This window comes from Desmodus rotundus, chromosome 10, assembly GCF_022682495.2.
Source record: "Desmodus rotundus isolate HL8 chromosome 10, HLdesRot8A.1, whole genome shotgun sequence".
Classification (NCBI taxonomy): Eukaryota; Metazoa; Chordata; class Mammalia; order Chiroptera; family Phyllostomidae; genus Desmodus; species Desmodus rotundus.
The window spans coordinates 92,940,112-92,958,076 of NC_071396.1; the positions used below are offsets into that span (position 1 = coordinate 92,940,112).

The 17,965-nt window shown below is 45.2% G+C and overlaps 1 protein-coding gene across 5 annotated transcripts in view; it reads left to right on the top strand.

Moving 5' to 3' along the window:
• Window positions 1–17,965, top strand: part of SETBP1 (SET binding protein 1) — a 348,309-nt gene that overhangs the window by 234,037 nt on the left and 96,307 nt on the right. For all 5 annotated transcript variants that reach the window (XM_053912501.1, XM_053912504.1, XM_053912503.1 and 2 more), the window contains exon 4: window positions 13,259–16,718. In XM_053912501.1, coding sequence (XP_053768476.1) covers window positions 13,259–16,718 — 3,460 coding nt within the window. The remainder of the gene's footprint in view (window positions 1–13,258; window positions 16,719–17,965) is intronic.

The window sequence follows — 17,965 nt, forward strand, 5'->3', positions numbered from 1 at the left end:
TCTGCCACCCCTCTACCCTGGAACAGAGCCCAACAATTCAGACCCCCTTTCCCTAGGGAAACCCTTATGTTACCAAGTGTTTACCAGACTTGACTGAAGTAAGGATCTCTGGACCCCAGCCCAGAATCATGACTCGAACTTGCAGGAGAGAGGCCTGGAGAACTGTGTATTTACAGAGGCCACTAGTGATTCTTACCCGTAGGCAGGTTTGGAAAATGCCCTGTGTTTGGCCAGATTAACTGCACACTCCCCTTATTCATTCAGCTTTCTTCGGCCTCACCAGGTCCTCTGCCACCGTGGCTCTGCCTCTCCATGGGCTTAAGGTCTGACATCTCATATAGACATGACCTTCAGACCTTAATGCTCCACTTCAGTCATTTGCCACTTCATCGGAGACCACCAGCTCTCAAAGAAGAGGCAAGAACATGTTTTGCTTCCTCCTCTTTTGAGAGAGTGGAATGAAGAAGTAATCCACAGAGAACATCTAACAAAGTTTCAAAACCTAATTATCACTCCATAACCCTTCCGCATCAGGGTTAGTCTTCAGTTGCTGCTCAGCGCCTTGACCACAGAATGTGTTCCAGGCCAGGACTGTGTCCTTATTTCTGTGCTGTCCCCCAGGCTGCCACAATGCTAGAAGCCCAGAGAAGCGTGGGCAGGGAGGGCAAAGCCTGCTGCCAGGATGAGGCGGCAGTGGTACTGTTAGTGAGATTTGGAAATAGCAGGTCCTCGCCCCTGAACAGCTCAAGCTGGAGGTCTCCGTGTCCCTTCTGGAAGGATACGATGACACTGCTGCTCTCCAATTAGCCCTGCAAGCTTGCTCCATGCTGCCACTGAAGTGGCCTCCCTGAAGCTCCACGCTGTTTTCTGTCTTACTCTGCATTTTCTTAAGTCGACTTCCAGATCTTCTGCTGCTGAGAAGCTATTTTTTTTTATTTGCATGTCACACAATTGAAAGCCCAGTTTTTATCATGTTTTCCCCTAACAATAGCATGTTTCCAGACCAGCGGGGAAAGCCCCTTGAAGTCTGGTAAGGATTGATGCTGGGTGGGGGGCAGACTGGGAACTCCCAGGGGTGCATTCGCTCTCTTGCAGGGGCCTGGCCCTCAGATCCAGGCCAACACGTGCAGGGATGCTTGTCTTTGTTCTTGCCAGAACTCTCCAAGGGCAGACAGACTTCAGCTCCAGGTAGGAAGGCACTCTCTAATAGAGACAGCAATGTATTTTGTGCAGAAGTGAGCTCCCAAACTGTGCATTGTCCAGTAGCTCCCAGGGAGGCTATGAAGAAAGACCTTGAGCTCTGAATGTTGGGCTAGGTTGGGGGTGGGGGTGGCCTCAGACTGGCCACCAGGCCCTCTAGAATGATTGATTGGCAAGAAACCACCATCTGAGCTTAAATGAGACTCTCCCTGATTAATGTATCTAACCCATCCTCCATTTCTGCTGGATGTTGCTTTTCAGAAGAGCAGTTTACTTAAAAATACATACATATAATAGCTATATTTATAAGTACTATGGGCCAGGAACTGTATTAAATACTTTACACTCATCAACTTCTAACCCTTCCAACTTCCCTTTGATGTGGGCACTGCTGTTACTTTCTCAGTGAGGAAGCTAAGGCAGGAGAGGCCATGTGACTTGTCCCCTTAATTATGGACCTGGGATTCAAACCCCGACACAGAACCCCAGCCTCCCTACCAAGCCTTGGATCTCAGGAACAGTGTGATATGGGTCAAGGACTTGAGAAAGAGGGCTTGGACTAACAAATGGTTGACCTTGGACAGTACTTGGGAGCTTGTTAGAAATGCAGAAATGCCAGCCCCACCCCATACTCCTATACTGAAATCTCCATTTTCACAAGATCCCCAGGTGAATCATGTGCAACTTAACTTTGAGAGGATCTGGGTTCCAATGTCATTGTTTTGTATGGCCCAGCCCTTTCATTTACACTCCAGTCCCCTCCCTCCACCCCCTCCATAGTTGAGGTGTGGAGAGGCAACAATGACTGGATCTGAGAGTATGAAATGATCTCCCATGCTCTTATTGCTTTGACAAATTCCCCTCAACTCCAGAGAGTTTGCTCAGACCTCAGCGAAGTCCTGATTTGTGCTGACAGGGAAAGGAACTCTGGCTAGCTGGAAGAGGGGGAGTGGGACAGCAGGGGAGGGAGGCGGTAGAGACAGCGGCCAAGTCCACTGGTGACCAAGCCAGGTCCTGTGTTCCTGCATCCAGCTTGCCACCACTCCCCACTTTCCCGCCCCCCGCCCTGTTGGCGTTCCTCCCCTGTGCAGCATAACAAAGGGTGGCTTTCCCACCAGGAGAGTCCCGCTGTGTCCCTGAACACGGCAGTCCCTGCAGCCACTGCCGATGTTATTAATTTTTAAAACAAACTTCCTGATTGAGGTTCTGGGCTGCCGCTAAATTGTCTCTACAAGGAGACTGTGTACTAATTAACCCATAGAAACAATCAATGATGTACCTTTTTCAAGTTTCAGGGTGATTAGAATATGAAAATGAAGAGCACAATGGTGCAGATGTTTTAAAATCACAGCAGACAGCAATTAGTGACACAGAAACCAGCTGCTTATCTCTCCAGATAAAGCCTCTTAATAGGGAATTACACTGGAGGAGTCATTACCCAGATGGATCTCACATGATTTACAGAGGAGGCGGGGCAGCTTTAACTTTGATCTGTGAGCAGGTTCTCGTCAAGCTTCCTTCCTTACCTCCAACAAAGTGGATTTGTGGCTGGCACGGAAGCGGGCTTCACCTTTCTACCTGTTGTCCCAGGTCAGGGATGCCGCCAAGAACCAGGAAAAGGCGAGAATGGGCCCAGTAGAAGCCACACGCACCTGTCTCCTTGATTCAGGCTCCATTGTTTTGGGATCAATGCAGTCAGCTGTTCCCGGGCAGAAGAGAGTGAAGGGCGGGGGGACGGGGGGGTGGACAATGAATTTCTGGCTGCCTTAGGTGTTCCTTGGAAACAAAACGCCCCTAAGTTCTGCAGAGAGGCTCTGATGTGTGCGTGTGTTGGATATAGGGAGTTCTTACTAACTCTTGTTTGATGTATTTTTTCTCTTTTTTTTACATAATTGAGGTAAAATTTAAATACACTGAAATGTATAGACCTTAATTTATTTTTTGTTTTCTGGGAGGGTTTTTTTTCAGATTTTATTTATTTATTTTCAGAGAGAGGAGAAGGGAGGGAGAAAGAGAGGGAGAGAAACATCAATGTGTGAGAGTAACATCAATTGGCTGCCTCTTGTCCGTCTCCAAGGAACCTGGCTTACAGCCCAGGCATGTGCCCCGACAGGGACTCGAACCAGCAACCTTTCAGTTCACAGGCCATCACCCAATTCACTGAGTTCAGCCAGGGCAAGACCTTAAGTTTATCATTCAAAGAGTTTTGACAAATGTATACCGCTGCGTAACTCATATTCCTTTCATGATACAAAACTTGTTCATTACCTCCAGAAACTTCCCTCCTGACGCTTCCCACCCCACCTCACCCTATAGGCAACCATTGTTCTGGTTTCCATCAGAATAGATTAGTTTTACCTGTTCTAAAACTTTATGTAAATTGAATCATGCAGTATACACTTTTGGCAGGTCCAGTTTCCTCCACTTAGCATAATTTCGTGCATGTGATATATCCATATTATTGAATATATCCACACTTCGTCCTTTTTATTGAAGAGTGTGTGTGTTCCACTGTCGATGAGCACCTGGGCTCCTTGCTGGTGCTTTCTCCTCTAAGTAAGCTGCTGTGAAGTTTCTATAAAAGTCTATTTGTGGATACATGTTTTCATCCGTCTTGGGTAAATACACAGGGATGGAATTGCTGGGTCATAGGGTATATTTAGCTTTAAAAGGCATGTCCAAAACATTTTCCGAAGTGGTGCCATTTTGCATTCCCCCAAGCAATGGATGGGAATCGCGGTCTCTGCATGTCCTTATCAACACTTTTTTAAAAATATTTTTTTGATATTAGCCATCCTACTGGATGTGTAGTGGCATCTCGTCGTGGTTTTCATTGGCACTTCCCTGATGACAAATAATGTTAGAGGGCATGACGTGGGCTCACTGGGCATTTGCCCTTGTTTGGTCGCCCAGCATATTTCACTGAAGGTATCTTGCAATTGGGTGAAGTTAATTTGGGAGAGTATTGTTGAAATCTTTTGTATGTTTCTTTTTGATTTTTTTTTTGTTAGTCAATTTGTCGTAGCAGTTACTGAGAGAGGAGTATTAAAATCCCTTTAATTGCGGGATTGTCTTACTTCCTTAAATTCTCTTAATTTTTGTTTCGTGTATTTGAAATTCTGTTATGAGGTACAAACAAATTTAGAATTATTGTCTTTTCTTGATGAATTGACTCGTATCATTTTGAAATGTCCCTAAATTATCTCTGGTAATCCTGTTTGTTCTGAAGCCTACTTTGCATTATAATAATTTAGTCACTCCGGCATTCTTATGCTTAGTGTTCCTGTGGTATATCTTGTTCCATCTTTTTACTTTTAAGCCATCTGTGTCTTTATATTTAAAGTGTATCTCTATGAACACCATATAGTTGTGTCTTACCTTTTAATTCAGTCTGGCATCTCCCCCCCCCCCCGTTTTTGATGTTGTTGCTGTTTTATTTTTGTTTTAGAGTGTTTAGTATATAGATAGTTAATGTAATAACTGACGTTGTTGAGTTTAAGTCTGCCATCTTACTATGTATTTTCTATTTGTCCCATCTATCTTCATTATTTTTTCTCATTTCCTGCCTTCTTTTGGCTTCATTAAACTTTTTCTTACTATCCTTGTTTCCTTTTGTTGGTATTTTAGATATACCACTTTTACTTTTAGTGGTTGCTCTAGAGATTACAATATCCACCTTTAAAGTATTACAGTCTACTTTGAACTAATATTACATTCCTTCAAATGCAAGCACCTTGCAAATATCATCCTGTTGTTCTTCATTTCATTGTTGTTGTACATTTTATTTCTACAAATGTCATAAGCTACATGATACATTATTATTTCTGCTTTAAGCAGTCAGTTGCCTTTTGAATACCTAAGACCAAGAGTAAAGCTGTATATATGCACACACATTTGCCATTCCCACGTTCTTCATTTGTTCATGTCGATCTCAATTTCCATCTAGTATTATTTCCCTTTAGCCTAAAGAACTTCCTTTTACATTTCTAGTAATTCAGGTCTGCCAACAATGAATTTTCTCGTTTTTTATTTATCTAAAAATATCTTTATTTTGCCTTCATTTTGAAGGATGTTTTAAGTTGACTTTATTTTTATTACAGTACTTTGAAAGTTTTTTTTTCATTATCTTCTGGCTTGGCTTTTATTGATGAAAAGTCAGACATTATTTCTGTCACTGCTTTCTTATAAAGAATGTATTTCTCTGGCTGCTGTAAATTTTTTTTTATCTTTATTTTCCATCAATTTCTTTACAATGTCCAGAAGTGGGGTTTTTTTTGTGTTTGTGTATTCTGCTTGGGATTCGTTGAGCTTCTTAGCTATGTGAATCCACATGTACTATTTTCTCCCCTTTACTTCTGGGATGCTAATTGTATGTATGTTAGAACACTTGATACTCTTCCATAGGTCACTCAAGTGCTCGGTTTTTTAACATCTTTCCCCCCCTCTGTCAGTTTGGATAACGTGTGCCATCTCTCTTCATGTTCACTGAACTTCTCTTCTGCAGTGTCCTGTAAGCTGTGAACCCCATCCAGGGATGTTAGTGAATGATACAATATGAGATGATATTTCATTTCAGATATTACATTTTTCCAATTTAGAATTTTAATTTTGTTGCTGTGGTGTAGTTCCATCTCTGTGCTGAGATTCCCCATTATGTTCCATCTTTTCCCTTAAATACTCAAACATCTTCATGTGGCTGTTTCAAATATCTCTGCTGTCTTGGTTACAGGTCATATTTGCCTGCTTATCAAATAACTTTTTGTTGTTGTTGTTTCCCAGACATTGTGGGTACTATATTGTAAACATTCTGGATTGTGTTGTTTTCCTTTAAAGAGTTTGGCTTTTGTTCTGATAAGTTCATGTACTGACAGATTAGCTTAACCCTACTGTAGAGAGTCTTTTTAGTGTTTGTTAGGGAGGGACTAGAATAGCTTTTACTCTAGGGCTAAAGTCATCCTGCTCTTAATAACTACTATTAGTGGGAGACCAACACAATATCTGGGATAGTCATTAAAGTAGCCCCACTCTGGCTAGTCAGAAATCCAACATTGCCTGATACTATGTGGCCCCAGGGCTCTCTGCTCAGCTTATAGCTCGCTAGTAAGAAGTCTTTGCCAGACTTCATGGAGTCTTACCCTCAAGTACAGGTTAAAATTTGGCCAAAGACATAGGGGATCCCTATTAAGGTCTCTAGGGTTTCTTTTCGATATAACTCCCCCTTCTCAGGTAACCTCTCCCCCAAGTTCCAGCCCCCCAGGAACTCCAAACTCTGATCTCTGTTTTTTCCTTTCAGTGAAATCGCAGGTCTCTGGACTCCCTATGCCCAGGTTTAAAAAAAAGTTCTTCCAAGGAGAAAACTAGAGATACTGTGGAGCCTTATGAATTTCCTGTCTGTCTAGAATTCACAATCTATATTGGCCAAAGCCTGAAAACAGTTACTTCATTTTTTTTTTCAGCTTCATATTTCCATAGAAAGGTTAAGTCTAATGTCTATTAATTTCATTGTGGCTGGCCCAAGTTCGTGGTCATTTTTATTATAGAATCACTGTGTACTCAGGGAAGCATATGATAGTAGCCTCTGTCTTTGCATAAGCTGTTATCACCTCTAATGAAAGGAGTGCTTTAGTATCACTCACAGTCCCCAAATAGCAAATAAGGAATATTTCCTGTGGGAACCGCATCAAGGTGACTTCCCAGGGTATTTCATGTGACAGGAAATGAGGACACACTCACTATATGTACACTATGTAATGAAACTTCATGTCCATTTAGGAGCTGGCTAGCTTTTCTGCATCCCCTTGTCTTAGACTGCTTGGGCTGCTATAATGGAATACCACAGACTGGGTGACTTATAGAAAGCAGAAATCTATTTCTCACAGTTCCAGAGGCTGAGAAGTCTAAGATCAAGGTGCCAGCAGATTTCATGTATGGTGAGGGCCTGCTTCCCAGTTCCTAGATGGCCATCTTCCCTGCATCTTCAGTGATGAAGGACAAGAGAGCACCGTGATGTCTCTTATGATATGAGCATTAATCCCATTCATGGAAGTTCCATTCTCATGACCTAATCACACTGTGCTCCCAAAGACCCCACTTTCTGAAACCCTCACATTAGGGTTTAGGATTTCAACATACGGATTTTGGAGACACACAAACGTTCATGGAATTCTGTGGAATCAGAGGATCATAAAGCCGTGGTTCAAAGAGGGGATTAGTAGCATTCCTTCACACCTACCATTAGCAAATGCAGGAATGAAACTGGGTTGAAAGATGTTTGGGGGGCAAGTTCAAAGACAGCTGGCATGTGCATTCCTCCTATTCATGAGCCTAAATGGTAAATTTCAAAATCATTTCTTAAGTGACAGAAGCATCTCTCCCCACCTCCCTCTGTTAAATGAAAGCGTTTGCAAGGTTACTGTGTTCACTTTGGGGTTAAAACAATGGTCTGGAGCTTTCCTATTGCCCAATCCATTGGCTACAGTTCAGAAATGTCTTTACAAAATCCTAGGACTCTGTGGAACATGTTTGAAAACCACTGAGCTGGAACATCTCTTGATAATATCAGAGCCTCTTTAGTCTCTAAACCAGACCCCTGTCTTTAACATAATCCAGTGGTTCTCAACTCTGTCTGCTCATTGGGATAAGTGAGAGCTTTGAAAAAAGAAGAACTGCTCTTCAAGCCCCACCTCTAGAATTTTGGTTTAATTGGTCTGGGTCAGATCCCAGGTACAGAGTTCTTTACGAAGCTTCCTGGATGATTCTAATGTACAGCCAGGGCTGAGAACCTTTAATCAGACACTTTGTGGTTGCCTTCCTTGTCTCCCACACTTAGCTCTTGCTCAGGCTTGAGTACTTCTTCGAGCCTCAGGGATGGAATGCCAGGATTCCCCAGAGTTCTGGGGATTGGCCTGGATGAGTTGGGGTAATTGAAGTCCCAGGGTTGGAGGTCATGAGTGCCTGCATGCCTAGTCCTTTCTGAGAGGACAGCATTCTCATCCATCCATATTATGGCTCTTCTGTGCACCTCACCGTGCAGTGTACTTGGCATACCTAAACAGGGGGCTGTGTTAGAGGTTCTTACTAGTTAAATTACAGAGTTCAGAAAGCAAAGCAGGAATGCTCAGTAGTGCCAAACGGCATATCCTGACAGGCCTATGGTGGTTTGCTCTGCATACTTACCACCAAAAAGGGCTGCAAATGTCATAGCAACCACAAAAGAGCCCCACCCCAGAGGAAGTATTGTGTTGAAACATTAGATCACTGGTTTTAAAACTTGATTGTACATCAGAATTATCTGAGGAGCACATAAAAATACACATTCCTTGGTCCCATCCTGGGAGATTGAAAATTAATGGATTTGCAGTGGGACCCAGGAATCTGTATCAGTAACCAGTACCTTAGGGTACAGTGATCCAGGGCCACATCTAGAGAAGCATCAAGTGCCAAATGAGTAAATAAAGCTCCCTTCTTTCTTCATAGCTAGACATATTTTCCTGCACATGTAAAGCAAAATGTGTCACAAACAGTAAATTTAAATTATCGAAGTCAGCAGAAAGCAGCATGAACACAGTAACCCAAAAGAGTGGTTTATCTCCCACGAAGTCATGCTTAATTTTTGATGAGTGATGTGATTTTTCTCAGACTCAAATCGCTATCTTCTCCTCCCATTGAGACAAACCTTGCTTTTTAGATAAGGCTGAGCTAAGGCTGAGTGACTCGTTTTCTTCCTGCTTGTGTGGATCTTTAAGTTCTTATGCAGTGAGATAATGCTCCTTTTAAAATTTAAAAGAAAATAAAGAGCTTTCTCAAAAGAAATCTGACTTGTACAAAATTTAAATGTGTATTATTTACACATCAGTTCTGGGGGAAGAGACAGTTATCTACGCTACAAAAGAATTCCTCACGTTACCAAAAGACTTGCTTCCACAGACACGTGCTCTAGGAGAGAAATCCGTCCAGTGTTGTGAGAATGGTCTGTTACTGCTGAGCATCTGGCCTGGCTCACCATGCATGGAAAGCGCTGTTCCTATTAAAGTAAGCCACACCTTCGAAATGACTGTGAGTTCCACAAACAGTCAATTCATAGGAGTCAGGGAGCAGCCAAGAGACATGCTCAGTTGGTGTTAAGAGTTTTCCACAAAAATAACTGGCCCAGTGTGCAATATCATCACTCCTTCCGTTACTTACTTCCGTTACTTCTGTGACTTCCGTTACTTACAGGAGATGGCCCTGTGAAGGCTGAGGGTGACATAAAGGCCTTAAAAGATTCAGGTGTCACCCCCCAGGAAAATTCATCATCTGAGGGGGACATGGAAACCTGCGCTGCGTGGGCTACTAAAGCCCCCAGTCAAAGACCCCCATGGGGAATCAAATCCCCAGACTGCTGGAGCAGGGAGGGAGAGAGAACCTGTCCTTCTCCCGCTTGCCCCTGCCTTGAGCCAGGGGCCTGGCTGCCATGTCTGTGTCTGTCTCGATGGAGTAAGTGCTCAATTCTCAGTGAAGGACATATTGGAACTGACAGCCTCACCATTGTATGTATAATATGTCATGGCTGACAGATGAAGAAATGGGATTTCCTGAAATGCAGCAGGATACAGCCATCAGCCACCGCTAGAAGAAAGCCTCATTCTGCCAGACCCCTTAGAAAGCACCCCTTCTTGGTCCTCTTTGCCCCTTCACTTCAGCTCGTCCTGAGTGTAGGGTTGAAAGCACAGTTTCCCCCCATTACTCCTGATCCTTTGTTGGGCTTCCGTTTTGTCCATCCTGCCCTTTGATTGCCTGGCTCTCCCAGCAGGGCAAATTGCGGCTGCTAGGATGGAACAATGGGATCAGGCAGTGTCCAGATGGAAGCACAGGGAACCAGGCACGCTTAACTGCATTACTTTCAGCTGGTCTGCCCGGGGTGTAAGTGAGCAGGCCCCACCCTTCAGCTGCCAGAGTGAAACCCACCCTCCTGACAGTCACGTGGTCTTCCCCAAAGGCAGAGCTCATTGGAAAGTGAAACAATTAACAGGAGGTAGGGGAGGACTAACAGTGGAAGTTGCACTGAACTGGAGTTACCTTTCAAGTACCTTTAGTATTTGAGAAAGATTTTGTGTTGTTCAACACGTAATATATCTAAGCAGTCCAGTTTCATTTTGAGCCATTACCAAACAACTGATGGGCAGTTTTTTGTCTCATGTGCAGCCATATATTTTGTCATGGTAGTAGGCAGCTCGAACATTATTTTGTTTATTCATTCAACAAACGTTTATTGAAAACTCTCTGGGTGGTTTTCTTTGTAGTAGGTACTGGGGATACAAAGATAAATGAGAGAGTCTCTGATCTCAAGGTACTTACAGTATGTGAGAGGGAGAGAAAAGTACATGAATAAATGGCACATACAAGCATTGTGGTAGATGTCACAACCTTTATGAGAAACGACAGTTCACGCAGAAGGGATGGCATGAGGAATTAGGCTGGAGGGGTGATTATGTTTGCGGACAGTATGTTGCAATACACAGGTCATTAATCTCATTGTTGACAAAATGAAAAGCCCATAGTAGAATGTATGTTCCTTTATTTATTCAGTAACTATTTATTGAGTGCCTACTACCTGCCAGGCACTGTGCTTGTTACCTCTGTGATGGTGTACATATAGGACAGAGAGGAAGAAAGATGTTAATTTAGTTAGTCCACAAATCAAATGTAAAAGGAGAACTACGGTAAGTACACCCAAGATGAGATCCATAGTTTTATTATAAAAATGTGTAAGAGGACTATTTCTATAAGGCAGGGGGGCTCCTAGGAGTCAGCTGAGATGAAAACATAAAGAGAGAGTTAGTTAAGGACTCTGGCAGATGCCAAGAAGATGAGGCAGCAACAGAGAACATGTGGTGGGAATCAGGGACCAAGATCCCAGCGCCACTCTGAAGCCGCCTCTCGGGCTTCAGTGTCCTGATCTCAGAAAACAGAGGGGTTGGTGGCAGGAGGTCGAGGAAAGGGAAGGGGGAAGTGGCTCCAAGTCCCGTTTTACCCAAGTCCAAAGCAGTAACTTACACCTTCTGCCCCGCTACAGTTTTTAGTAAGTGCCACCACTAGCTCTCAGAAAATGTTCTAGTGTAAGAAATCAACTCTGTTGTCACCCTCAGGACTGGCAAACTTTCAGTCCGCTCTTAGACTCGTCATCCTGCGAGTGTGCCCACAGTGCCAGCCCAAATCCAAAGCATCAGTCAGGAGTTAACAAAGCCCCGATTCATATTAAGTAAGTGCCATTTAATACTTTATGCCGTGAATAAGATTTTTATATTTTTTTTCCAAAAAAAAAAAAAAATGGGAGAGCAGCCTACGTCCACAGCAGTAATACCTAGTAAACAAAGTCAAGGGGCAGGCTTCGTTCTCTGGATGTTGATGGTGGGTTAGTGCATCCACTCTTAACTACAGGTTGAAGAAAACGTTCAGTCAGTTTTTTCTTAATCTTCCGGGCACTTACACACTCAGCCTGGGGAAACTCTCTCATGCTACTTAAGAAATAGAGTCCAGTGTTGGAAGCATAAACAGGATTTCATAAAACGAGGGGGCAGGAAATAAGCCTGAGGATTCCAGGAACTAGTCTGAAGGAAACTCTCATTATTTTACTCCATGGACTTTTACCTGTAATGCTTCCTGACATCTGTGCTTTGACTCTCTTAACAGGGGCTGTAAGAAGTATTTTCAAATAAAGCATACATTCTAAAGCATCAATGGCAAATAGATACAGATAGATGATGGATGGATGGATGGATAGATAGATAAACAGGCAGATGCATCTTACAGGTTAAAGCTTCCTAAATTCACCACTCCAATCATCATATACTTCTCAGTGGGGATATTATCCAAAGCTTCCTGTAATTTACTAACATTTTCACTTCCTTAACAAATCGTAGGATAATGCATCCTGTAAGTTTACTACACCATGCATAAAAAGGGACTTATAACAAGCTTTCGGGGATGCTTCTTCATACTCGTAGTGTGGCTTGAAATCTATCTGGAACAATGCAAGTGTCTCTATATTAAAAACGGTTTTAATATTTCAAACTGATATGTTCACTATCCATTCCCTTCATGATTTTATAGACGCTGGTTATGCTTTGCCCCTAGCACAGGTTCTGCCTTCCCTAAGGAAGGTGCCGGAGTCTGAAGACATTCATTTAGAATCAATGTAGGGGAAAACACGGCTGACAAGTTCAGAGGTGTGATCTTGAATGATAATGATTTTTTCCTGGTGCATTTGTCCAGGAGACTCAAGGTTCCTTTTGCGAGTATCCAAGCGTTTCCTCAAGAGAGCAGTCACTGCCTAATGCGGGCTTAAGGACACCTTAGAGGACTAACTCCCAAATGCAGCCCCACTCCTGGAGCCAGCAAAGGCTTGAAGGCTCTTCCATTTTTGATCCAAGCCTTTGGCCTACTTCCCCCATGCAGTCTTCAAATTGCCGCCTGAATTCCTCCATTTGTGCTGCTTTGCCTTGTCACGGTGGTTCCTAATGAGCCACTGGTTGGAGTACAGAGATGTTGACATTCAGGATAAAGTACAAACAGACATGGGCTGCAATCAGGCAGCCAGGAGGAGAGGCCAGGATAGGTAGAAGAGGCAGCTTAAGCTGGGCAAAAGAATGCAGGGAGTTGGGAAGCTCAGATTCTCTCCTGGACGCCGCCACCTCGGGCAGGAGTCTCTGTTGTTGAAGTTTCAGCTTCATTTGTAAAATGCACGCATTGAGCTAAATGATGTTTAGGTCATCTCCTCTCTCTAAACAGTTTATGTTCTCGGATTGCATTTGACTAAGATAGGTTAAAGTTTCTGTTATTTGGCGGGGAAAGGGAAAGACATGATTAAGGCATCCTCATTAATGTTTAAAATCAGTGCACCATATTTTTACTACTGCAACTGAGAAACCCTCCCTACGGCATTCTGCAAGTAAAGGTGGCTGTTTCCCACCTTCACATCATTGAGCCTTTTGACTTTATATTTTAAACAGCTCCAACATGCTCATCTTTGTTTCTCTCTCTCTCTGTCTCTCTCTCTCTCCACTCTGCTCACCTTTAGGCATATGAGCGGCCACAGAAACACTCAGCTCTCCATTATGACCCAGCCCTCCCACAAGACTTCACCGGTGACACCTTAAAACCAAAGCACCAGCAAAAAAGCAGCAGCCAGAACCATGTGGACTGGTCCGCCAACTCTGACAGTGGGCCTGCCACTCAGAATTGCTTCATCAGTCCAGAATCTGGCAGAGAAACTGCAAGCACCAGCAAGATCCCAGCTCTTGAGCCCGTGGCTTCCTTTGCAAAGGCCCAGGGTAAGAAAGGCAGTGCAGGGAGCACGTGGAGTCAGCTGTCCAACAGTAGCAAAGACATGCTCTTGGGAGGTGTGGTTCCATCCCCGAGCAACCACAGCTCACCAGCCCCACCCAGCAGCTCTGCCGAGTGCAAAGGGCTTCAGCCCTTGGTGGATCAAGATGGAGGAGGAGCAAAGGAGCCCCCAGAACCACCAACTATAAGCAGCAAGAAAAAGTCCAGTAAAAAAGATGTGATAAGTCAAACCATACCAAACCCAGACCTGGACTGGGTCAAGAATGCCCAGAAAGCATTTGACAATACCGAAGGGAAAAGGGAAGGCTACTCTGCAGATCATGCCCAAGAGGCATCACCAGCCAGGCAGAACGTGGGTTCCGTCAGTAATCCTGAAAATGACCCCAGTCATGTCCGGATTACTATCCCTATCAAGGCACCCTGTCTAGATCCAACCAGCCATAAAAGGAAAAAGAGACAGTCCCTCAAAGCAGTGGTGGAAAAGATCTTGCCAGAGAAAGCCCTGGCTTCTGGAATCACTATGAGCAGTGAAGTAGTTAATAGGATACTTTCCAACCCTGAGGGAAATAAGAAAGATCCCCGTGTCCCAAAGTTGGGTAAAATGATAGAGAATGAGTCCCCCTCCATTGGCCTTGAAACTGGTGGAAACGCTGAGAAAGTTGTCCCAGGAGGCCTGCCTAAGCAGCGGAAGCCAACCATGGTCATGACGCCTCCAACATGCACAGATCGCTCTCCATCCAGAAAGCTGCCGGAAATCCAACATCCAAAATTTGCTGCAAAACGGAGGTGGACGTGCAGCAAACCCAAACCCACCAGTATGCTTCGGGAGGCGGTCATGGCCGCCTCCGACAAACTGATGGTGGAGCCGCCGTCTGCGTATCCCATCACTCCATCCAGCCCGCTGTATACCAACACAGACAGTCTCACCGTGATCACGCCAGTCAAAAAGAAGCGGGGACGACCAAAGAAGCAGCCTTTGCTCACGGTTGAGACGATTCATGAGGGGACTTCCACCAGTCCGGTCAGTCCCATCAGCCGGGAGTTTCCTGGCACCAAGAAAAGAAAGAGACGACGCAGTTTAGCTAAGTTGGCCCAACTCGTGCCAGGAGAGGACAAACCCATGAGCGAGATGAAGTTTCACAAAAAAGTTGGAAAGCTTGGGGTGTTGGATAAGAAGACCATCAAAACTATCAATAAGATGAAAACACTCAAGAGGAAAAATATCTTGAACCAGATCTTGTCCTGCTCCAGCAACATTGCTCTGAAGGCTAAAGCTCCCCCGGAGACCAGCCCTGGGGCAGCAGCGATTGAGAGCAAACTGGGCAAGCAGATTAACGTCAGCAAGAGGGGAACCATCTACATCGGCAAGAAGAGGGGCAGGAAGCCAAGAGCAGAGCTGCCACCCCCTTCCGAAGAACCCAAAACAGCCATCAAGCACCCAAGGCCTGTTTCTAGCCAGCCGGATGTTCCAGCCGTGCCTTCCAACTTTCAGTCACTTGTGGCATCTTCACCAGCAACTATGCACCCACTTTCTACACAGTTAGGTGGGTCAAATGGCAACCTGAGCCCCGCCAGCACTGAAACCAGTTTTTCAGAGTTGAAAACTATGCCAAATCTCCAGCCCATCAGTGCTCTTCCAACCAAAACCCAAAAGGGAATACATAGCGGAACCTGGAAGCTGTCTCCACCCAGGCTGATGGCCAACTCACCTTCACACCTTTGTGAGATCGGGTCACTCAAGGAGATAACGCTGTCCCCTGTGAGCGAGTCACACAGTGAGGAGACGATCCCAAGCGACAGTGGCATTGGGACAGACAACAACAGCACGTCTGACCAAGCAGAGAAGAGTTCAGAATCCCGACGGAGGTACTCTTTTGATTTCTGCTCCCTGGACAACCCGGAGGCCATCCCGTCCGACACCAGCACAAAGAACCGGCATGGCCACCGGCAGAAGCATCTCATTGTGGACAACTTTCTGGCCCACGAAAGCCTCAAGAAGCCAAAGCACAAGAGGAAACGGAAAAGCCTGCAAAACCGTGATGATCTCCAGTTTCTGGCAGACCTGGAAGAACTTATCACCAAGTTCCAGGTGTTCAGGATCTCCCACCGGAGTTACACCTTTTACCACGAGAATCCGTATCCCAGCATTTTTCGGGTTAATTTTGATCACTATTACCCGGTGCCATATATCCAGTATGACCCGTTGCTCTATCTTCGTAGGACTTCAGACTTGAAGTCAAAGAAGAAGCGTGGTAGGCCTGCAAAAACCAATGACACCATGACAAAGGTGCCTTTTTTACAAGGGTTCAGCTACCCTATTCCCAGTGGAAGTTACTATGCACCCTATGGAATGCCTTACACATCAATGCCTATGATGAACCTTGGTTATTACAGTCAGTACCCAGCTCCTTTGTACCTATCGCACACGCTCGGAGCAGCTTCCCCATTCATGAGGCCAACAGTGCCGCCACCTCAGTTCCACACGAGCTCCCACATGAAGATGTCCGGAACAGCGAAGCATAAAGCAAAGCATGGAGTACACCTGCAGGGACCTGTGGGCATGGGCCTTGGTGACATGCAGCCATCCCTGAATCCTCCCAAGGTCGGCAGTGCCAGCCTGTCCAGCGGTCGGCTCCACAAGAGGAAACATAAACACAAGCATAAGCACAAGGAAGACCGGATCCTGGGGACCCACGACAACCTGAGTGGTCTCTTTGCAGGCAAAGCCACAGGCTTCTCCAGCCACATCCTGAGCGAGCGGCTGAGTAGCGCAGACAAAGAGCTCCCACTGTTGAGTGAGAAGAACAAGCATAAGGAGAAGCAGAAGCACCAGCACAGTGAAGCCAGCCACAAAGCTTCTAAGAACAACTTCGAGGTGGACACCCTGTCTACGCTGTCCCTTTCTGATGCCCAGCATTGGACGCAGGCCAAGGACAAAGGTGACTTGAGCAGTGAGCCTGTGGACTCATGCACAAAGAGGTACTCTGGCAGTGTTGGGGACGGTGGCAGCACAAGACCAGAGAGCCTGGACGTGTTCAGTGACATGAATCCTTCAAATGACAAGTGGGACAGTGACTTGAGTGGGAGTAAAAGGAGGAGCTATGAAGGCTTTGGGACGTACAGGGAAAAGGACATCCAAGCCTTCAAGATGAACCGCAAGGAGAGAAGTTCTTACGACTCCTCCCTATCTCCAGGTAAGGCCGAGTTTTTTTTCATACTGGGACTGTCTTATTACTAAATTGCCGGGGTTGGCTCTTTAGAGGTCCACCATCTTGGGCAAATTGCTTGCACTGGTTTGCAAAGAGGTAGGAACCACATGAACATTCTTGCACATTTGAGTCTGCTGCACATTTTATACATTGTTTACTTGGGATTCATTGTCTTTACTCTCTCTTGGAGCCATTGCCTGAGAACTGTGGGCCCAGAGGGAGTCCCAGTAGCTACCTAGACTGCAACCATACACACCACCTTCATGCTTTTTATTAAATGTGCTCTTCTCATCTGATTGGGTGATGCAGTTTTCTAGTTGGATAAAGCCTCTAATAGTCACTAAGAATACGAACAAGATCCCAGGAATGTCACGGCTGGATGTGAATGACTGCCTAGTTTATCTGACATGCATTCTCTAGAGGACACACATCCGAGGTTGAGAAGTCTGCAGCTGAGCCATTGGAAGCTCATGATCAGTGACTCCTGAAGTCTACCTGATAAGGGAGCCCTAGGCCCAGGCTATATTGTCTTCTCTTTGTTCATGGGCATTTGATAAGCTGCCTGGGGCAGGCCCCCCGAGGTGAAGCACTGTCATTTTGCTGCAGGAAAGGGAGGGAGCCTGGCTGAAAGGTGCTGCAAGCCCTCTGCTCCCAAGGGGACCTTACTGCTGCATCTGTTGTCATGTCCCCTAGGAATAGAACCAGCCCACTAATCTCTAAACTGAGGGATTGGTTGCTACTCCAGAGTTCATTCCTTATCAGTTGCTGGCAGAATTACCTTGCCAACCTGGCCACCCATACAATCTTTCCTTGCTCTGGAAGCATCACAGGTCTGCATAAGTATCCCTTTGTCCCCCTTCACACATCATGTATATAAGACTCCTGTGAAACAGAGCAACTCCTTCCCTAGAGTTGCAGAAGCTAAAAGGATTTCTCATGTTCCACTTGCCCCCAAATAGCACAAAACCCCCAGCCCAAGGTTGGTTTTAAAGGGCTAATCATCCCTGTTTAAGGTTTGGGTGTAGTGCCTCACCTCTGTTTATCATGTGTACCCCATACTTGTCCTCTCCCTTCCCGGGGAGTTTATAATTAGTGAAGGCGGGGGCAGACAATTCATGAGGAATTAGAGACGTTCTCTAAGCCGACAGATTTCAGGAAGAAATATGATTATGAGTTAGAAGCCACTTAAAGATCATCCCAAATTGCCACTAGCTTGTGCGGTGCTGTGGTGG